The 23,471-nt window shown below is 37.8% G+C and overlaps 1 protein-coding gene across 4 annotated transcripts in view; it reads left to right on the top strand.

Moving 5' to 3' along the window:
- RNF150 (ring finger protein 150) overlaps positions 1-23,471 on the top strand; it is a 302,877-nt gene that overhangs the window by 173,528 nt on the left and 105,878 nt on the right. For all 4 annotated transcript variants that reach the window (XM_032857179.1, XM_032857183.1, XM_032857177.1 and 1 more), the window contains exons 3-4: positions 8,282-8,353; positions 10,388-10,470. In XM_032857179.1, the coding sequence (XP_032713070.1) occupies positions 8,282-8,353; positions 10,388-10,470 (155 nt within the window). The remainder of the gene's footprint in view (positions 1-8,281; positions 8,354-10,387; positions 10,471-23,471) is intronic.

Below are 23,471 nucleotides of genomic sequence, written 5' to 3' on the forward strand. Positions count from 1 at the left end.
ATCAAGAGTTTCCCAGACAAACAAGAACTAAAGGCAAATCATGACGACAAAATCAGCTCTGCAAGAAATACTAAAAGGGAGGGCCCCTGGGTGGCTCAGTTGCTAAGCATCTGTCTTCGGCTCAGGTCATAATCCCAGAGTCCTGGGATCGATCCCGCATTGGTCTCTCTGCTCAGCGGGAAACCTGCTTCTCCCTTTCCTTCCCCCTGCTTGTGTTCCCCCTCTCACTGTCTCTCTGTCAAATAAATGAAATCTTTAAATATATATATATATATTAAAGGGGGTTTTTTGAGCAGAAAAGAAAGACCCAAAATGACAGTATGAAGGTAGGAAACACAGAAGCACTAAAAATGAATATCTCTGTAAACAAATCAGTCAAAGAACTCACAAAACAAAAGGGTGTAAAATATGATACCATATATCTAAAACATGGGGAGGAGAAGAGTAAAGAATGGGTTCAAATGTAAACATCCATCAAATTTAATATAGACTGCCTTATGCAGAGGATGTTCTATACAAACCTAATGGTAACCACAAATCAAAGCTAATAAATATGCAAATAAGAAGGGAAAGGAATCCAAATACATCACTAAAGAAAACCAGAAAACCATGAAAGAAAGACAAAAAAGGGTCAGAGAAAAACTTCAGAAACAACCACGAAACAAGTAATAAAATGGCAATAAATACATATCTATCAATAATTACTTTGAATGTAATTGGACTAAGCACTCCAATCAAAAGACATAGGGTTACAAAATGTATTTAAAAAACAAGACCTATCTATATGCTGCCTACAAGAGACTCATTTCAGACCCAGAGACACCTGCAAATTGAAAGTGAGGGGATGGAGAAACATTTATCATGCAAATGGATGTCCATAAAAAACTGGAGTAGCAATACTTATATTAGACAAAATAGACTTAAAAGACTGTAACAAGAGACAAAGATGGACACTATATAATAATAAATGGGACAATCCAACAAGAAGATAAAACAACTGAAATATTTGTGCACTCAACATAGGAGCACCCAATACATAAAACAGTTGATAAAAAACATAAAGGAACTAATCAGTAATAATGTCATAATTGTAGGAGACTTTAAAACCCCACTTATATCAATGGACAGATCATCGAAACAAAAAATCAACGTGGAAACAATGGCTTTGAATAACACACTGGAACAGATGAATTTCACAGATATATCCAGGACATTCAATCCTAAAATAGCAAAATGCACATTCTTTTCAAGTGTGCATGGAACATTCTCCAGAATAGATCACATATTAGGCCACAAAACAAGCTTCAAAAAATCCAGAAAAATCTAAGTCATATCATGCATCTTTTCTGACAAGAACCCCAAGAAACTGGAAGTCAACCATAAGAAAAAATCTGGAAAGACCACAAATACATGGAGGTTAATTAAATACTGCTAAACAATGAATGGATCAACCAGGAAATAAAAAATAAAAACTATATTGGAAACAAATGAAAATGAAGTTCAAAGTCTTCCAGACACAGCAAAAGCAGTTATAAGAAGGAAGGAGAAGCAAGAAAAATCTCAAACAACCTAACCTTATACGTAAAGGAGCTAGAAAAAGAAAAACAGGGCACCTGTGTGGCTCAGTTGGTTAAGCATCTGACTCTTAATTTTGGCTCAGGTCATGATCTCATGGGTCGTGAGATCAAGCCCCACATTGGGCTCTGCACTCAGCAGGGAGTCTGCTTGAAAATTCTCTCCCTCTGCCCCTTCCCGGGGTGTCTCACTCTCTACAATAAATCTTTTTAAAAAGGAAGAAGAAAGAAAAACAATACCTAAAGCCAGCAGGAAGGAAATAATAAAGATTAGAACAGAGATAAGTAAAATAAAAACTAGAAAAACAGTAGAAGAGATCAGTGAAACCCGGAGCTTGTTCTTTGAAAATATCAATAAAATTGATGAACCTTTAGTGAGACTTACCAGGAAAAAAAGAGAAAGGGTTCAACTAAAAAAATCACAAATGAGAGAGGGGAAATAACAACAAACACCACAGAAATACAAACAATTATGAGAGAACATTATGAAAAACTATATGCCAACAAATTGGACATGATTTAGCGTACCAAAAATGAGGCAGGAAGAAATAGAAAATTTGAACAGACCAGTTATCAACAAAGAAATTGAAACTGTAATCAAAAAACTTCCCAGAAAATAAAAGTCCAGGACCAGATGGCTTCACATCTAAATTCTACCAAACATTTAAAGAGAAGTTAATACCTATCCTTCTCAAACTGCTACCAAAACAAAACAAAACAAAACCAGAAAAGGCAGAACTTTCAAATTCATTTTAGGAAGTCAGCATTACCCTGATACCAAAACCAGATAAAGACACCGCAAAAAAAAACAAAAAAAAAAAAAAAGAGAGAGAGAGAGAGAGAAAGAACTACAGGCAAATATCTCTGATGAACATATACACAAAAATCCTCAACTAGCAAAAAATACTAGCAAACTGAATCCAACAATACATTTTAAAAATGATCCCCCATGATCAAGTGGGATTTGTTCTCAGGATGAAAGGGTGATTCAATATTCACAAGTCAATATCAATAGAAGAAAGAATAAGAATCATATGATCATTTCAGTAAGCAGAAGTATTTGACAAAGTACAAAATCGGTTCATGATAAAAACCCTAACAAAGTGGGTTTAGAGGGAACATACCTCAATATAATAAAGGCCATATTTGAAAAACTCACAACTAACATCATCCGTAATGGGGAGAAACTGAGAGTCTTTCCCCTAAGGTCAGAAACAAGACAACAATGTCTACGTTCACCACTTTTATTCAACATAGTTCTAGAAGTCCTAGAACAGCAATCATACAGCAAAAAGAAATAAAAGGCTTCCAAATCAGTAAGAAAGAAAAACTTCCACTATTTGCAGATGATATGATACTATATGTAGAAAAGCCAAAAGACTCCACCAAAAAACTGCTAGGACTAAGAAATGAATTCAGTAAAGTCACAAGATATAAAATCAATCTATAGAAATCTGTTACATTTCTGTACAGCAATAATGAAGCAACAGAAAGAGAAATTAAGGAAATAGTCCCGTTTTACAATTGCACCAAAAATAATACGATAACAAAGAATAAACCTAACCAAAGAAGTGAAAGACCTGTACTCTCAAAACTATGAAACACTGATGAAGGAAACTGAAGATGACACACAGAAATGGTAAGGCATTCCATGCTCATGGATTGGACAAACAAATATTGTTAAAATGTCTATATTACCCAAAGCAATCCACATTTATTGCAATCCTTATCAAAACACCACCAGCATTTTTCACAGAGCTAGAACAGAAACAATCCTAAAATTTGTGTGGAATAACCAAAGCAACCTTAAAAAAAGAAAATCAAAGCTGGAGGTATCACAATTCCAGGCTTCTATTTATATTACAAAGCTGTAATAATCAAAATAGTATGTTACTGGCACAAAAATAGATACATAGATCAATGGAATAGAACAGAAAATCCAGAAATACACCCCCCACAATTATATGGACGATTAATTTTTGACAAGGCAAGAAAGACTATCCAATGAGAAAAAGACCCAGTCTCTTCAAACGGTGTTGAGAAAGCTGGGCAGCAACATGCAAATATAACATAGATGAAGATAAGATGAATTAACATGCAAATGTACCATAGATGAAGATAAGATGAATTAAAGACCTAATGTGAGATCTGAAAACATAAAAATCCTGGAAGAGAGCACAGACAAAAACTTCTCTGACATCAGCCTTGGCCACCTTTTCTCTAGATACGTCCCCTGAGGCAAGGGAAGAAAAAGCAAAAATAAAATTATTGGAACTATATGAAAATAAAAAGCTTTTACACAGCAAAGGAAACAGTCAGTGAACTAAAAGGCAGCCTATAGAGTGGGAGAAGATTCTTGCAAATGACATAGCTGATAAAGGGTTAGTATCTAAAACATGTAAAGAACTTATAAAACTCAAAAACCCCAAAATTTTTCAGTTTAAAAATGGGCAGGAAACATGAACAGACATTCTCTAAAGAAGGCATTCAGATGGCCACCAGACACATGAAAAGATGCTCATCATCACTGACCATCAGGGAAATACAAATCAAAACTGCAGTGAGATACTACCTCACATCTGTTGGAATGCCTATAATCAAAAACACAAGAAACAACAGATGTTGGTGAGGATGTGGGAAGAAAGGAACCCTCTTGCAGTGTTGCTGGGAATGCAAACTTGGTGCGGCCCCTGTGGAAAACAGTATGGAGTTTTCTCAAAAAGTTAAAAATAGAACTACCCTATGATCCGGTAATCACGTTGGTAGGTATTTCGCCAAAGAATACAAAAACACTAATTCAAAGGGATGCATGCACCCTGTGTTTATAGCAGCATTAGCTCTAGTAGTTAAGATATGGAAGCAGCCCTAGTGTCCAGGGATGGGTGAATAGATAGAGAAGACGTATCCTATAGGTTCAGTGGAATATTATTTAGCCGTCAAAAAGGAAATCTTGCCATTTGCAACAACATTGATGGAGCTAGAGAGTATGAGGCTCAGTGAAATAAAGCAGTCAGTTAAAGACAAATACCATATGATTTCACCCATATGTGGAACTTAAGCAAAGGGGAAAAAAAGAGAGAACAAACAGATGGTTTTCAGAGGGGAGGTGGGAAGGGAATGGGTAAAATGGGTGATAGAAATTAAAGCATGCACTTATTATGGTGAGCACCAGGTGATTAAAATAAAAACATTTTTTAAAAAGTGACATTTCTCTTGGGTTGTTTCAAAAGAAATAGCTGTTACATAATGAAGTAACAATACTAAGAGACAGTCACATGAAAGAGAAAATGAATATTGAAAGTATAAGTTAGTATAAGCCACTCTACAAATTTTCTAATAAAATTAAGGACTTGTCTGGCTTCACTTTTTTATCTGTATCCTTGAGAACTGTTTGTCTTTAAAAATTATTTTAGGCAGTTTTAAACTATTTCATCTCTCTCCTAAAGCAGTACTACTATACTATACTTATCAAGGTAGCTCTCCCACCACAATAGCAATTTTACAAATAAATTGCAAATTCCCTGAGAATAGAGATTATGCCTTATGTTTCATTATTTTCCCCTTGTAATAGCTATCACACAGAATTATGCATAGAAAACAATGTAATCAGTATAGTACAGATCAGCAAGTGATTCTGATGATAGGAAACATGAACTCTGAACCCCAGCTAAAGGAAATGTTATTCCCACCAAAAATAATTCCATTCTCTTCATTAGTTTAAAAAAAAAATGTACTCCGTATGTTTTGAATTTCAATAAAAATTTATGAAAAATTTTTTAAAGAATTGTTTTAGGTAAAATTAAACTTTGACAAAATAATTTCTGGTTCACTTCCTTAAGAAATGTTGGTCTTCCTTTGAGTATACTCTGTGACTGTTGTTTAAAAATAGTGTTTGCCACTTATTTGCTCTGCTTAGCTTAAGCCTCCGCCTTCGGCTCAGATCATAATCCCAGAGACCTAGGATCGGGCTCCCTGCTCAGAGGAGAGCCTGCTTCTCCCTCTCCCTCTGGCTGCCGCTCCCCCTGCCTGTGCTCACTCTCTCTCTCTCTCTTTCCAGTAAATAAATAAAATCTTAAAAACAAATTAACACAATTGCAAAAATATCTGAGCTCTTCATGATAAACAATCAACGTGTTTATTTGGGTCCAGATTTCACATTCTAAACATAATGTTCTGACGGACTGATTTTGCCAAGGCCAAGCTCACAGCTTTCTTATCTCACCACATATATTGCTTACAATTTGTCCATTAATTTTCCCATTAACTGGCTTAACCTCACAGGTGGTTTTCCATGTTTAGAAAAAAAAATCTTTTGGTTTAAAATTTTATTCACTTACCAGTGATTTATGGCATTGCCACTAGATCGTAAGCCAAAAAGAACAGGAATTTATGTGTGTGTTTTTCACTACCATTTTTTAAAAAAGATTTTTTAAAAAGAACATTTTAAGTGTTCTCCATCCTCAGCATGGGCTCAGAGTCACAACTCTGAGATCAAGAGTTGCATGTCTACGGACTGAGCCAGCCAGGTGCCCCCTTCCACTACCCTTCTTTCCAGAAGCCCAAGCTATGCCTGAGACAAAACGAGTGATCCAAAATATGCATGGAATGATTGTTAGTTATCAAAGGCAGCTTTATTCTAGGTGCTGGGACACAATGGGAAGCAAAAACAAACACAATTTGGCCCTCAGGGAGTTTACATGAAGGAAATTTAACGGGGATCGATCATAAAAACAAATGTCAAATTGCGAATTTTATGACAGTGCTATGAAGCAGAGCGACCAGGTTCCATAAGGTATAGACTTAGAAGGATTGTCTCTCTTGGGAGACATGGGGGAAGAGAGCTCCTTGAAGAAGTGGCCAGAGTTGAGATCAGAGGATGATCATACAGTAATTAGAGGAAGAGGAGAGGACAGAGAGTTCCATTCTTTTTTAGTTTCTTCTCGGTGTTTTTCCCTCTCACTTAATGTCCATAATGGTATTTATCATTATAGACTCTCCCTTTTTTTCCTGCAACCTTAGTTTGATAGCTACTTGTGGACTTCTGCATAAACTCAAGTTTATGTAGGTCTCCTTTTAGGTAACAACCAAACTTACTTTTCTGTGAAAATGGCCAGTAATCATTTTAGAAACTAAGGACAAAATATCAAAGAGAAAATGAATTAACAAGGAGAACACCTCTCTTCAACTTACTTTAACTGTTGTATGCTCGAGGAAGTGCCATATGATAAATACTTAATAGATCTTGGTTGGTTAGTTGCTTGGCTGGCTGGCTGAATGGCTGGTTGACTGGTTAACTGGCTGGCCAGATGTTGGTTGGCTGCTCAGTGATTGGTAGGTTCTCTGGCTAACTTGTTAGATATTGGTTGGTTGGCTGGTTGGCCAAATGTCAGTTGATTGCTGGCTGGCTGACTGGGTAGACGCTGGTTGGCTGGGTGACTAGGGTGGTTTATTGAGTAATAAGAGTGGTGGTTTAGCTCTAGCTTTCAAGTCAGACTTAATTTTATTCAGATTCTGACTGACCATTCACTGATAATGATTAACAACTTACGTAACCTCTCTAAGTCTCCGTTCGTTCTATAAAATAGTATTTTTTTTTCCTCACAGGGTTGTTGTGAGAATAAAGGTGATATTGCATATAAAGTTTTAGCGTGGTACGTAGGATGTGTTAACCATTCACTAGTATATGTTCACAATTTAAAAGAAAAGAAAGAAGCTTGAGTGTTGTTTCTGAAAGGAACCAAATTAGTGAAAGCAAGTGATGATTCCGTTTAAATGTTTGTCTCGTTTATCATAGCCTTCAAATGTTTCACGGCTGCCAACATGCATCTGTTACAGGGTCATAGTACACAAAGCTAAGAAGGAGCTGTTACATGTAGGAAACTCACAAGCACACAAGCAGATCTGGACAGATTAGAACTGAATTCACCACCCTCCACCTTCCCCTTCTTCCTGACTGGCCTATCATCGCATGACTGCAGGGATCATCAGGATAGCAACTTTCTCTATCAAAAAAAAATTTTTTAGGGAGTGCTAATATATTAGTCGACATGAGTGACAGGGGTTACACAGGTGTTTGCTTTATAATTATTTGCTAAGCTGAACATGTATGTTTTATGTATCTTCCTCTAGGCACACCCACACTTAAACCTCACCAGAGGAGGTGACATTGGCATGCAAGAATGTGATGGACTAGGACCGTACAGATGAAATATATAAACCTATACCGGGTCTCTATAAGCAAAGGAAAGTCCTTAAATTGCAAATGGAAAGAAATACACACGCAGTAAATCCTGACTGTGAAAAAGAGGACATGAGGTTTATTCCAAGGGTCCAGATTGGCTAACTCCTGGTCACAGATGAAGTGGCTAGAGCGGCAAATTACTAAACTTGAGTGTGCGTGTGCCAGTCTGCGTAAATGTACCACGTGCTGGAGTCACTGTAGGGTGGGATTTTTCCACACTGTTTGCCACTTGCTTAACATTGGGCATGAAGAGCTTCTCCCGATGACAGTGCTTAAAAGACCTCAGTTACTAGAGGTCTTGCACAGACGGCACTGCCCCATCTCTTCCAGCCATTGTCCTTAACATTCATGCCACGTGTGCGTGATTTCAGAGACAGCTGCCCTGGTTTAGTAAACGCCATCAGCAACAAAGTCAAAAATTACACATCTCTATTGCTAACAAGCGGCTTTTGGGTTCTTTTTTTAGCGCCGACTGGGAGATGCGGCAAAGAAAGCGATCAGCAAGCTCCAGGTCAGAACCATCAAGAAGGGTGATAAGGTAACAGCAGACTCTTTTCTTTTTGGTGAGGGACTAGTCAAAAAAGTCCCTGACTTTTCTGACAGCCAGGGTAGAAGAGATGGAAGGATGGGAAAAGGGGTATCCATGAAAATAGCTCTCCTGTGTCTGTAATTATACCCATCTTTATTAGATATAATTTAAAACAATTTATAAAATGCATGCAGTTGGACAACAAAGGACAACAAAGCAGTTGGAAACAAAGTGTTAGAAAATGAAAAGTATAGGAAAAATAGATGAAGCTAGAATAAATTTTTTAGACAAATACATTACCTGAAATGTGTAACAAAAATGGATCCCAAACTTAGCTTGGGGCTTTCTAGCAGCCAATGCAAAGAAGGAAGAAATATTCAAACAATATCTAATTACCTTATTGCAGTGTCCACAAGGTGAAAATGAGATGGTTATTCCTGGTATTACAATTTGAGAAAGAAAATTTTTCCATAAATCCTTGCAAGGAGGAAAGTGTTATATGCTGAGTGATGTTCTCCACTGATATCTGCAGTAAATACAGAAAGCATATTCAGTCCCTCTGAAATCTAGCATCCACAACCCCACAGTCATTACAGCAGACTCCCTTGCTGTAGAATGAAGACATAAAGCCAAGAGCCTATCTTTTTTTAATTCTGGTATAATTAACATACGGTATTATATTAGTTTCAGGTCTACAACATAATGACTCAACCATTCTATACATTTCTCAGTGCTCATCAAGATAGGTGTATTCCTAATCTCCTTTATATATTTCGCCCACCTCCCCACCCATTTCCCCTCTGGCAAGCACCAGCTGTCTGTAATTAAGAGTCTGAGTTTTTTGTTTCCTTTTTTCCCCCTGTGTTCATTGGTTTTGTTTCTGAAATTCCACATATGAGTGAAATCAGATGGTAATTGTCTTTCTCTGACTGGCTTATTTCACTTAGCATTATACCTTCTAGATCTATCTATGCAATTGCAAATGTCAAGGTTTCATTCACTTTTTTATGGCTGAGTAATATTCCATTGTATATATATCATATATATGATATATATATATTATAGTTTCTGTGTGTGTATATAATTCCATTAAATGTATATATATCATATCTTCCTTATCCATTCCTCTATCATTGGACACATAGGCTGTTTCCATATCTCAGCTTTTGTAAACAATGATGCTCTAACCATATCAGAAGCAGAAGTGTATCTTGAGAAGGAACAAGGAAACAGTGCAATCCAAGGCCTGCAGACCTCTAAAGGTCTTTCTTCTCCCCAGAATAAATTTTAGAGCAGTGGATTGTGGTACATGTATTTGGGGCTCATTGGGACATTTGTAAGGGAGTCACAAGTCTGCATGTATAACCAGGTACCATCTCTAGTCTGAATACTTGATTTATCTCACTATGCGCTGCTATTTTTCAACTATATAAAAAATACTACTGAGCTTCCTAAGATGAAATTCATTTAAAAGCATTACTAAATTTAAAGTATATTTTGCATTACTTTTTTCCCCTCAACAGAATATGAAATGGGGTATTGAAAGAGAGATGTATATACTCGAATAAAGAGAGATGTATATACTTGAATAAAAAGTTAAAACCATGGTTCTAGAGTTGTATGTATACACACAAGATTCCCAAGGAACTGATAGATTAAGTATCATTTGGACACTTCTCCATAAATAGTGTTTCTCAGCCTTGAGATTTGGATGTCACTTCTGATTATAATAAATAGCATTCCTAATAATGGTATACTTAAAAATTGCTCTCTCACACTCATAATAAACAGCATTTTATTTTATAGTAACAATACATTAAAAAATTATTCCCTCACAAAAGCACTTACAGTAGAACCCAGAAATAAAAAGTGGAGGTTGGAAGGAATGGAAACTGAGCCAATAGACAGTCAATTATTGTTTGAGAAAACTGGCACACAGACGATCGAAAGCCTGTCTCTAGGCAAGCTCCCCTTGCTTGTTTGCCTCTTCACACAGGAGTTGAAGCTACACAAGTCAACTCATCTGTACTTTCTCCGTTGCAGGAAACAGAGCCCGATTTTGATAACTGCGCAGTTTGCATCGAAGGGTACAAGCCCAATGACATTGTGCGGATCTTGCCCTGCCGGTGAGTCCCTGGGCCACCTGCTTTTGAATGCTTTTGAATGTGTGTGTGGAGATGAGAGGGCCTCCTGGCTGCACTGGCGCGGACCTGCTTGCCTAGCCCTGTGAGGTCAGGCTGCCCAAACCTTTCTGGGTTTAAACAGCAAACAGTGGAAAAAGTATAACCTTTCTCCTTGAAAACATGTTTTCTTGCAAAATAAATATTTTTCTGATCTCCTTTGTACCAAAGGAAGCATAGTGCTATGAATTAGAACCTCATGATATGGATATTGATGATGGGGCTCCCAACTATAAGTTTTCTTTAACAACAGAATTATGATATTCAGAATCCGTTCTAACTTTCACAAGTGCTGTTTTAATTTAATTAATGAACTCAGAAAGATATGTCGTGAATTGGGGCACCTGGGTGGCTCAGTGGGTTAAACGTCTGACTCTTGCTTTCGGCTTAGGTCATGATCTCCAGGTTGTGAGATCAAGCCCTGTGTTAGGCTCGACGCTGAGGGTGTGGAATCTACTTAAGGTTCTTTATCTCCCCCTCCCTCTTTACCCCCACCCTTCTCTGTCTCCCTCTCTCTCCTTCTCTAAAAAAAAAAAAAAAAAAAGTGTATATATATTGTGAATAATCATGAAGGGATCAACAGTCAGAATATGGTCTGGAGTGAGTGGGAAGCCAAAGGCAAATTCCATTTCCTTTTGGATTTTCTTTTTTTTTGGGGGGGGGTAGGAGTTTATCAGCAGGAAAGAAATGTGACAGTCACCCCAAAACTTTTAGAATCTAGGGGAGGATGCCAACGTATGTAGTTGGAAAAACTCCCCAAGTGGGATTTTCATATAACCCTAATCCTTCTCCCTAATTGAAATTTACTGTTAAGGTATTTGAATTTTTATATATAGTTAAAATTAAATAAGTTTAAATATATCAATAAAATCAAATATTTTTAAGTTGCATAAAAACGGTCTTCCTATCATTGAAAACCTTTTTTTTTTTTTTAAGATTCCATTTATTTATTTGACAAACAAAGATCACAAGCAGGCAAAGAGGCAGGCAGAGAGACAGGGGGAAGCAGGCTCCCCCACCCGAGCAGAAAGCCCCATGCGGAGCTGGATCCCAGGACCCTGAGACCATGACCTGAGCCGAAGGCAGAGGCTTAACCCACTGAGCCACCCAGGCGCCCTGAAAACCTTTTTTTAGTGTTGCTGCATCAAGTATCCTAAAAATAAAAAATTATTCCTTGAAGAAAATTTCTTCACTTAGAAAGGTGAGCTTTAAAAAGTCTTATGGGTCACCTGGGCAGCTCAGTTGGTTCAGCATCCAGCTCTTGGTTTCCGCTCAGGTCTAATTTCAGGGTCATGAGATCCAGGACCTGAGTCAGGCTCCGAGCTCTGCCTCTCCCTCTGTCCCTCCCTCTCCCTAAAGTAAATAAATAAAATCTTAGAAAAAATTCTTAGAGTACTTAATCAAGTAGATAAAATACACAAAGATATAAAGCAATGCACCTTTAGGAAATATTTCTCTAAAATAAGAAAGAAAATATGCCTGTGGAGGAATTAATTTAATAATCCCAAAATGATAAAGAAGTGTCAAAAAAGGACAGGATATGTAAATAGATGCAGAAACTCCCGAGGGGAATGAATCCTTCTTGAAATGCTTTTAGGCAAATTGATCATCAGGAAACAGGCCTGGGAAAGTACACTGCTGGCTCCAGCCAAAGCCTTCAATGCAGATGCATTTTCCTTAGTTTTTAGATGCCTGACTAGCTCTAAGACAAAACCATAAAATCAACACATCAAGACTTGGTGGCTTTCTTCCTATGAGGGAATATAGAAATTCTTTCTTCAGACATTAAACCTGGTATTTAGTTAGTGACTTCTAGAAACCTGGCAAAGAATGGCGGGCAGCCTGTGAGCCACAGAGAGCCTCTCAGGGTAGCATCTTTTATCTCTTCGATATTTTACTAAGGTTGTTATTCAAACTCATAGTGATAAGCAAGGAACATGCTTTCCTTTGCTTTACTCCTCAGAGAATGTTTACAGCCCCGGAAGGGTACTTCTCATAAAAAATATCCAAAGCAAATCTAAGTTAAATTGCAACTTTTTCCTTTTTTTTTTTTTTTAGAGAATCTAAATGTAATTAAGAAAATCTATTTTTAAAACTATATAAAGCATTACTTTAGCTCCATAATCCCTACTGTATAAAATAACATTCATCTGGAGCTCTGCCATGAGTCTATCCCACGTTACCGCATAGAATTACTAGAAGCCGCGTAATATCCAAGCCATACATGGGCCATAGTTCAATTTACCGTGCTCCTGTTTTGCAACATTTGGCTGGTTTCGGTTCTTAATTAAGACAAATTACTCTGCTTTAGCAGTGTTTAGATTGTCATGATGTATTATTCCAGATCTCTTACAATAGAATTTTTGGAAAGATTAACCAAAGAAATAGCTTTTTAATTATAAAAAAAAAAAAAAACTTTAGGAAGTTTAATTTTATTTATACTAGCCCTTGCCCTAAGCCAGTTCAGTGTGGCCTACGATTCTTCCCTTTTTACATTATTATTTGATTCTTGGCTCATTTCTTGACACTTTCAAGCTTCTTGCTGTCCATCTGCTTTTATTTCCCTATTATAGGCCCGGCTTTAAATAACATAATACATTGAGAATCAGCAAGCACAGGTTAGAGTTATTTATTGTTTGATCTTAGATGAATCATATAGATTTACTCTTTGAAGAGCTCATCCATTTTTTTCCATGCTGACTTTAAAATCGAGGTATTTTGGTGCCTGTTGCTTGTTTCTGCCAGACAGTTCGCACTAATGGATGTCATCAAACAAATGCACTGGCATTTGCTTTTTGCTACATAATTTCCTCTGGGGTATTATTAAGCCCCAGATCCTATGAACTTTACAGACTCTCATTATTTCCAAGCTGACTCAGCCACAGAATTTTTTGCATCCCTTAGAGTATAAACCATTTCAAAAAATAATAATTCAGTTTTTGTCTTCCTTCTTTTATATTCTTTTCTGTGGCCTCATAACCCCTCACCCGCTGGGTGTATCACTTCTATAGTGTGGCCACTTGGGGTGTCTTTCCAAATCTCCCTGGGATATTCTTGTGCCGTGATTTTTTTCAGAATCATTCTTTTGTTTGCCTCTTTTAGAAACCATTGCACAAATTAGGATGAATTAATAAATGATTTCCCCTCTTCATTTGTCGTCATGGCGATTACTAAAGTTAAATCATGCGCATACACGCTCATCGCCTCCCTCTTAATGTCTTCCCCAGGGAACTTATCCTGAGCAGGCGCCCCACCACCCACCCGCCCCCGCCCCCGCCCCCGCCCCCGCCCCCGCCCCCACAGGGGCCAGCTGGGCATGCGCGTGCAGCAGCAGCCTAAGCAGCTAAGGGTCAGACAGCTCTAACTTGTGTGGCTTGGGTTTGATCTTAATACACCACTGGGGTATTTTCCAAAGAATTTTGGTTTTTGCTTAGAGCATATACATGCCGAAACCTAAATTATAGTGTATTTTAGGGCTGGTTTTTGTGAATTAGGTTTATTCTTGTGATTATCATTTTTAGCTACAGAAGATATTTTATTGAAGCATATAATTGAAATTGTATTGTCTTCCCTTGTCCAGAGAATAAGTTGGGCTCTCAGATTCTTCCAGAGCTTTTATCCTCTGGTGTTTCTACTGTTCTTCAGTGGTTACTCATTTCAGTCTATTTACCTACCCAGTTTCAAACACTCTGCTCAGAAAGAACACACCTCTTCAGGCAGGGCAAAAGTCTTTGTATGCCACTTAAAAAAAAAAAAAAAATGCAATGTATGCATCCATACCCTAGGTACCTTTAAAATTCTTTCCTTTCTTGGATTGATCCCTATAGCATTATTACTAATTTAGGAGGATATTGGTTTCTATTACTTTTTCCTTTGACTTTGGAAACTCTTCTATAATGTAGGAAAAATTTTAAAGCTCCTTGGTAACAGCAAGGTAACTAAACTTTTTAGTAACCAAATGCTTCATTTGCAACAATAAACATTTATTTTGTAGCAACTGTGTGCCAGGAATAGTAAGAAGTACCAGAGTTGAAAAGATAAATGGCCTTATCCCTGCTCTGAAGGAAATCAGTCTAGTGTGGGAGAGAGAAGGGAATTTAAATAAGTAAATCACAGTACAGCATGAGGTGTGCAACAACAATAGCAAAACGGGTTTTTAAAAATTGGAGGAAGCAATACCAGGCACAAGAAAGGCTCGGCAGAAGAAAGGACATCTTCGTAATTTCTAACAATGGTTTGTCTTGCCAATTGCCATTTTCATTATAGAAAATCTGTATAATGGATAAATATGTAATTAGCTATCTAACTCCCCCAGGCAGATAACTACTGTTAACTATTTTTATGTATTTCCTTGCTTTTATGTGCTATACCTATTCCGGTAAGTTTGAGATACTACTGTCAACATCATTTATTACCCTGCTCTTTTCACTTAATATTCTAGGAATATGTTCGAAATGGTTCTAGATTATTAGTGGCACATCTTGACTTTCCTTTGGCCTCTGACTCCGTAGGCAGATGTTGATCAAGGTCTAAGTTAAATAAACAAACCCAAGCCCCTGGGACTTTGGTGCTTACGTAGAACCTGCTAGTCAGGAGTCAGGATGTTTTCGCAGGACGGACAGAATTTTCTACTGAGGTTAAACGGGAATGTGTCCTGGCTCCCTTTAGCTTATTTCTTAATAATCCATTGATGCACTGTTCACATTTCAGCATCCCACCCTACTAGAGAGGACAAACAAAAGCAGTGTTCCATATACAGCCGATGTCAGTATCACTTGGGTGTGTGAAAGTGGCCCATGGAGGCGGCGAGCCCCTCTGGCTTCCTGTTGTTACAGTTGGATTGCAAATAAAATAATCCAAAACTCAAGTCTTTATCTTCCATAGATGTGCCCCCACTTTTACCTTGCTCCTAAACAGAGTTCCCATAGGACAAATTCCCTCCTGGAGTTCTATTTTGTAAACAGTGTTTCCTGGAGGACGCTGTAGGAGACATTGTGACCACTGCCCACACTTTGACTGAGGTCTTTGTATTTTATGTTTTAGAGCAGGGGGTAGTGTTTGGATAAAGAAGCAGCTAGAAACGCCTATTCGGAAATATTTCTGGTTAGGAAGCATGGTACTCTAACTGTTTAGTGTTGGAGCTTAGAGCCAGCTTCCCATGTTTGAAGGCCAGCCATGGCTATGGCCTCTCTGAGCAGCCTCTGAGAAGATCAATGAGTGGACTGTGGGTCAGGGGTTTGTCAGGTTCCTCATTCTTCACAACAGGATGTCACTTTTGTCCTGAGCAAGGTTATCTGTTTGCTTAGATGATTCTGGAAGGGGTGGGGTGAAGTAAAATATACATAACATAAAATTAACCTTTTTAACCATTTTTAAGTTTACAATTCAGTGGTATGAAGTACATTCACATTGTTGTACAGCCACCACCACTATCCCTTTCCTGAACTTCATTTTCTCAAAGCAAAACTCTGTGGACATTAACACTAAATCCTCATTCCCCTAGTCTGAAGGTTTTATGTGTGGGTGTGCGTGTTGTGTTTTTAATTTAGCCTTGACTTTTTTTAAAAGGAAAATGTCAATGAAGAAACTTAGATTTTGATTTGAGCATCTAATTTAAGTTGGTTAACTAAAAATTGGTTTTTACATATTCTTTTTTTAAAATTCATTTAACTAACATATATTATTGGTTTCAGAGGTAGAAGTCAGTGATTCATCAGTCTTATATAACACCCAGTGCTCATTACGTCACGTGCCCTCCTTAATGTCTATCACCCAGTTACCCTATTCCACTACTCCCTTCCCCTCCAGCAAACCTCGATTTCCTATGATGAAGAATTTCTTATGGTTTGTCTCCCTCTCTGGTTTCATCTTGTTTTATTTTTTTCTCTTTGCCTATGATCCTCCATTTTGTTTCTTAAATTCCACACATGAGTGAGATCATATGATAATTGTCTTTCTCCAGCTGACTTACTTAACTTAGCATATTACCCTCTAGTTCCATCCATGTCAGTGCAAATGGCAAGATTTCATTTTTTTTATGTCTGAGGAATTTTCCATTTTATATATATATATATATATATATATATATGCACACACACACACACAAACACATACATACACACACATCACATCTTCTTTATCCATTCATCTGTTGATGGATATCTAGGTTCTTTCCATAGTTTGGCTATTGTGGACATTGCTGCTGTACACATTGGGGTGCAGGGGCCCTTCAGATCACTACGTTTGTGTCTATAGGGTAAATACCCAGTAGTGCAATTGCTGAGTTGTAGGGTAGCTCTATTTTCAACTTTTTGAGGAGCCTCCATACTGTTTTCCAGAGTGGCTGTACCAGCTTGCATTCCCACCAACAGTGTAGGAGGATTCCCCTTTCTCTGCATCCTTGCCAACATCTGTCGTTTCCTGACTTATTAATTTTAGCCATTCTGACTGGTACGAGGTGGCATCTCATTGTGGTCTTGATTTGTATTTCCCTGATGCTGAGTGATGTTGAGATCATTTCTTTCATGTGTCCGTTGGCCATTGGGATGTCTTCTTTGGAGAAGTGCCTGTTCATGTCTTCTGTCCATTTATTGATTGGATGGTTTGTTCTTTGGGTGTTGAGGTTGATAAGTTCTTCGTAGATTTTGGATACTAGCCCTTTATTTGATATGTCATTTGCAAATATCTTCTCCCATTCTGTCGGTTGACTTTGGTTTTGACTTGATGAAGTCCCAATAGTTCATTTTTGCCCTTACTTCCCTTGCCTTTGGAGATGTGTCTAGTAAGAAGTTGCTACAGCCAAGGTCAAAGAGGTTACTGCTTATATTCTCTAGGATTTTTGATGGTTTCCTGTCTCATGTTAAGGTCTTTCACTCATTTTGAATTTATTTTTGTGTATGGTGTAAGAAGGTGGTCCAGTTTCATTCTTCACCATGTTGTTGTCCAGTTTTCCCAATGCCATTTGTTGAAGAGACTGTCTTGTATTCCATTGGATATTCTGTCCTGCTTTGTCAATATTCATTGACCATAGAGTTGAGGGTTCATATCTGGGCTCTCTATTCTCTTCCATTGATCTATATATCTGTTTTTATGCCAGTACCACACCAACTTGACGATTATAGCTTTGTAATAGGGCTTGAAGTCTGGAATTGTGATGCCACCAGCTTTGATAAAATTACATAACATAAAATTGACCTTTTTAACCATTTATAAGTTTACATTTCAGTGGCATGAAGTACATTCACATTGTTGTACAACCACCACCACTATCCCTCTCCAGAACTTCATTTTCTCAAAGTAAAACTCTGTGAGCATTTAACACTAACTCCCCATTCCCCTAGTCTGGAGGTTTTATGTGTGTGTGTATGAGTGCCTGTGTGTGTGTGTGTGTTGTGTTTTTAATTTAGCCTTGACCTCTATTAAAAAGAATATATCAATGAAGAAAGTTAGATTTTGATTTAAGCATCTCATTTAAGCTGGCTAACTAAAAATTGGTTTTTACATATTCAATTTGAAACCTAACAAAGAATGATAATTCTACATATTTCTGGTGTTATTGTTCTTGTTGCTATTACTGCAATACTAACATGATGTTATTCTTATTATGATTAGAAGAACTCTCACTGCTCCTGTTATGATCACTAACATCATTACCACCATCAATTCTTCCCAGGCTTTCTGCAGCAGCTCTCTCCCTAATCTTCCTGCTTCAACTCCTGCCCCTTAATTATTCATTCTGATAAGCCTATTTTTAATTATCCAGCTAGATGAGCTGGACTCCAAGTACTTTTTCAGCAAGTACAACTTTAAACTCAAAAGTGTGACTTTAAAAAAGCTATCCTTTGGGAAGAGTAATTGAAGTAGAATTCAGTCCTTCTGATTCTCTGAAGGGTACCTCTGTAACAAGGTAGGTTCACAGACAGCTGGAAATCATGCCCTTTTGTGTATTAGCTCCTTCCAGGAGACCTGAGTTGGCTGGTGCCATTGCCATCACTTTTATCAAGGATTGCTCTAAGAAGCAATCTTCAGAAAGTTGCCATTGTGTCTCTTATTAGGATTTTATTCTGTGACTCCTTCATGGGGGCTTGCCAGAGAAGTTCATGTACATCATAACCACATTTCTTCCCAGCAAGGGAATGTTTTTAGACTGTGAGTACTGAATTATGATACCGTCCAGATTTTTTTCTGTGTTTGTTGATGGAAAGTCGAGAGCCAAATCTGTCACCCACTCCTAGCCAAAAGGGATTTTTTTTAGCTTCAGCCCCGACTGTTTTATGTCTCCATTCTTGTTTTAATTTCTTCTTTAGCTTTTATGATACTTTTTTTTTTTTTAAAAAAGATTTTATCTATTTATTTGAGAGAGAGAAAATGAGCAGTGGGGAGAAGCAGAGAAAGAGAGAAGGAGAAGCAGACTCCTCACTGAGCAGAAAGCCTGATGCGGGGCTCGATCCCAGGACCCTGGGATCATGACCTGGATTTAAGGCAGATGCTTAACTGACTGAGCCACCCAAGCACCCCATGATAACTTTTTTTTTTACTTAACAATGCTTATCCCTTTATTTAAAAAAATAATCCGAACATATTAAGAGGTGCCATAATTATGTAACTCTGGGAAAGGCCAGTCCAGTTTGAGGGGACCTTTCAGTGGTAGGCATCTTTACCTTTGCTGTGGCAGAAACAGTAACTGTTCCCCAAATATCGATATGTACCCCCATGTTTCTCAGCCTCTTACTCACAGGAGGGCCATAGCACTGGTTTCAGTCCTCAGAGAACACTCGAGGGCAGAGGAAAGCCCTCCAGCTCATATCTCCTCAGCCTCAGCAGCCAGAGAACCAAGCTGAATGGATGGAACCACAGGCGAGAAGCAGCCTGGGTCCCTGAGTCACCATGTGGAAGACGGCTGCTCTGGAGTGAGCTAAACTACATACAACTTTGTGTGAAAATAAACCTTTACTGGGCATATCACAGAGATTTGGAGTTTAATTTGTTATCCTAGCAAAGCCTAATCTACCTAACACACTGGGTTACCAGAGAAGAGGTGATCACTGATGAAGGCATCATGGAAGGCATTCTCCTCTCAGACCTGTCTGTGGCACCTTTTTGAATATCTGCATCTCCTCAGTCACTTTAAGTTAATTTCTAGGATAAGCATTTTCCATGTTTTTAAAACTTTGTCAACATCATTTTCAATGAATATATCTCATATTCTGTACTTTATTTGAGTATTTGGGGACATTTAAGCTGTTCCCTGCACATACAGATTTTTTTGCTGTGATAAATAGCTACATATATAGACCGGAGGTCACATTTCAGATTATTTCCTTGTTCCTGAGGTTATGAATTCAGATTGCCTAAGTGTTTTCCATAAAGCTGTACTGGAGGAGTTTTCCAGTTAGTCAGAAGTTAAGAGTATCTCCAACAACGATAACTAGAGGTAACCTAGAACCAACAGGGTGTAGAGCACAAGCCCAGGATAATGGTAGAGAGTGGGTAGGCCCTGATCATATAGAACCTGAATGCCCACGTGAGTTATAGCCAGGAGATGGGGGCCTTGCTGAGAGGTTCTGTATTTGCTGTATACATAGCATGTCAGCACCATGTAGAATAGAGCTCAGAGGGATCAGACAGGAGTCTGGGGGCCAGTTGGGAGGCTACTGCAAAGTCAAGGTAAGAAATGCTGAAGGCCTGAACTGCAGTGTTGGCACTGGGAATGCAGGGAATTGGATCTAGTCAGGAGAGATTTGGGAAGTAAACCCAGCTTGAGACAGCATTTGGAGTGTTGAAAATGGCTGCCCATATCAGCTGGTGACTGATAGATACATCTGTATTTGTTTATAACTAAAACATGCCTGTATCTTTCCATTCTGATTCTAAACAACAGAGAAAAATCCAGCAAGTAGCATAGTTATTCAAAAACTGTAACAGAAGAAAGAGATTTTAAGCACTGAAACAGATTTTATCACTTAAAAAACAAAAACAACAACAATGACAACAAGGAAAACCCCAACCTTGAGGACCAGCTTTGGCTTATCTTTTTAAGACTTTCTTCTGAGTTATTGGTCCTGGAACACACCCATAACTTGGTCATTTAGGCAAGGTTCCATCTTGGACAGATAATTGTTGGTAAGAGCTACGCTACCCTGCCTCTTTCTCTTCTCTCCATTTTAGAAATGAGACTGAACTTCAATTGTATCAGTTTAAGAGCTCTCTTTAGTAGTTGGGGACATAGAATGTATCATACTGTCCTTTTTTTTTTTTTTTTAAACATAAGTCTACACTTTTACAAAGATCAGAGCACAAGTAACAGCATTTGTTTTGAAAGAGATGAAGTGGAGATTTAAACACAAAATATGCCAAATTATAAATAAAAAAAAGAAGAGTATATGTACTGTTCGAGTATAGAAAAAATTTATAGTGAAGGACAAATGAAGCTTATATGTGCAAATTGGGGCAATAGATACCCTTGCTTATGAAGGAATTTCTGGTGACATTTCAACATCTGAGTCAGACAGGACCTAACAGGGTTAAGCCTGGAGATTTGGAAAAGGAATGTTTTTGAGGGCTGATGAAAAGTCCATGCTGAAATTTGTTCTGCAAGTTTTGATGAATTCTTTGTTCTGCGAGTTTTGATGAATTCTTTGAATTCTTTAGATGTCTGCAGTTGACAAGATGCTCATACCTCAATCCCTGTCTGTCTAACCAATCAGACATCCAGCTGCTTTCCTTTCTTAGTTAATGTAACTGATAGATCGTTTTAACATGGACCTAATTATTGACTCCTCAAATATTATGATCCATTGATGCCTGTGCTCTATGACAGGTGACATTGTCCTCTACCAGAGAAGCAGCTCTGGGAGACATCTAGTATAAAGTATGTTGGCAAACAGTGGAGACATCCATTTGTAAAGGTTTCTGAACAAGCATGTATCCTGTGACTTCCAGACTGACTTGCCTGGCAAGTCCCGGCTTCCTTAAAATCAAATTAATAAGATGTATGGAGTTAATGGAGGTCTCCGCCGCTAACAGTGGCTTGTGTCCAATGGGCCTCCTTAGAAAACTGTTCACTATGTCTCAGAGAATTTCCTTGTTTTCATTGGATGCTTCCAGCCGAACCCACCTGAGCAGTTCCTAGCCTCCCCTGCTTCTCCTGAAACTCTGATGGGAGATCGAGGTCTCTGATTTTTTAATAACAACACAAGGCAGTATCTCACTTCCGCCCTGATAGTCATCTGTGAACTTCCCTCTTTAGGGCGCAAAGGGTCTCTCATTCACTCTCCCTGCCAGATACTACATGATCATAATAAACCATATATCATAAAAACGAGTTATCATCTCATATAAAAATGAACATCATTTCAGTATTTGAAAACTTTAAAAATCAGAATCAAGTTTTACTGAAAGTACTAAAAATAGATATTAGCCCCCAGGGACCAATATGATTGTAAGATCAGTCAAATGAACTGAATGTCTGTGTGGACAGAAAATTCCAAACTGTTTATGAGTTTTTTAGTTTTTGTTTCTTTGTTTGTTTGTTTGTTTGTTTGTTTAAAAAAAAAGCTCTGTAATATGGTCAGGATTCTGACTCTGAGTCCTAGGACTCATGAGTGGAAAACAAAGGGGTGCTTCCTAGCCAGGCAGAGATGGTCTGTCCTGACTTTACCCTGCCATGCCTGTTACATATGCTTGATTAGGAGCAGATTTTTTTTCCAAGTTCCTTATTTTTTAAAAGAGCGATGAGTGTTGACTGATTTTCATGAGGTTTGAGTTATCCTTTCATGCCCATGTTATGCAAATTAGATTATTGGTCTTCATTTTCACAGCTGTTTCTTTATAGAAGTGATTTTTAAAATAACTTCAGGGTTTTATTGCTAATTGTAGGAAATTTTGAAAATAGAAGTATAAAGAAGTAAACAAATCTAATCTCACAACCCAGAAATAATCATTATTAATATTGATAGTTTAATTTTCTCTATTGCATAGACGTAAGCATCATATGTATGTCGTTAAACATTGTAAAGTCAGCCCATTCATACATACAGTTTTATTCTACTTTCTTATTTGACATTTAAAAGTAAGCATTTTCCTTTAATTTTAGTAATTATTTTAAGGGGCGCCTGGGTGGCATAGGAGGTTAAGCATCTGACTCTTGGTTTCAGCTCAGGTCATGATCTCAGGGTCATGAAATCAAGCCCCGTGTGGAGCTCCTTGCTCAGCACACAGTCTGCTAGGATTCTGTCTCCCTCCCGCTCATGTTCTCTCTCTCTCTTTCTCAAATAAATAATCTTTAAGACGAAAAACAAAACTATTATTATTATTATTATTATTATTTTAAAATACTTCAGTAGTTATATAATATAGTCCATTGTTGGAGTTTATTTAACCATCCCCTACTGTTAATTGCTTGTAGTTTTCATCATTACAAAATCATGACCTTAATTGTTGATGTGTTTTTCTGTATTTCTCATTTAAGATACATTCCTAACAGTGAGTTTACCCGGTCAAGAGTAGGAAGTTTTGCCTAACTGCTTTCCTAAAAGATGATAATGATTTACTCCCCACTAGCAGGATGAGAGGGTGCTTGTGTTAATGTAACTTTGGAACCAGGAAGTAGCATGGTTTAAGCCTCTTTCTCATCTGATCACCAAATATAAGGGGCATGCTTAGTTTCGGTTCCCATGTCTTTGATTTCTCTGAGATGTTACAATTGACTACCATAGTACTTTGTACTTAGTCTACTACTATTGATTAATCAATATATGATATCTAATGTAAATTGTCATTGGCTGTAGACACTTCCTAATTTCAGAGATATGAAAATGGGGAGGAGAATGGTATGGCCTAGAATTGGTAAAATATGATATTGACTTTTTAGTATTTGTTTTCATATTTTTAGTAAATGGTATTTCTCATTTTTTTCTCAGGTATTTTTATTTTGTTTTTATAATGCT

Source organism: Lontra canadensis, unplaced genomic scaffold (genome assembly GCF_010015895.1).
Source record: "Lontra canadensis isolate GAN:19392208 unplaced genomic scaffold, GSC_riverotter_1.0 scaffold1, whole genome shotgun sequence".
NCBI lineage: Eukaryota > Metazoa > Chordata > Mammalia > Carnivora > Mustelidae > Lontra > Lontra canadensis.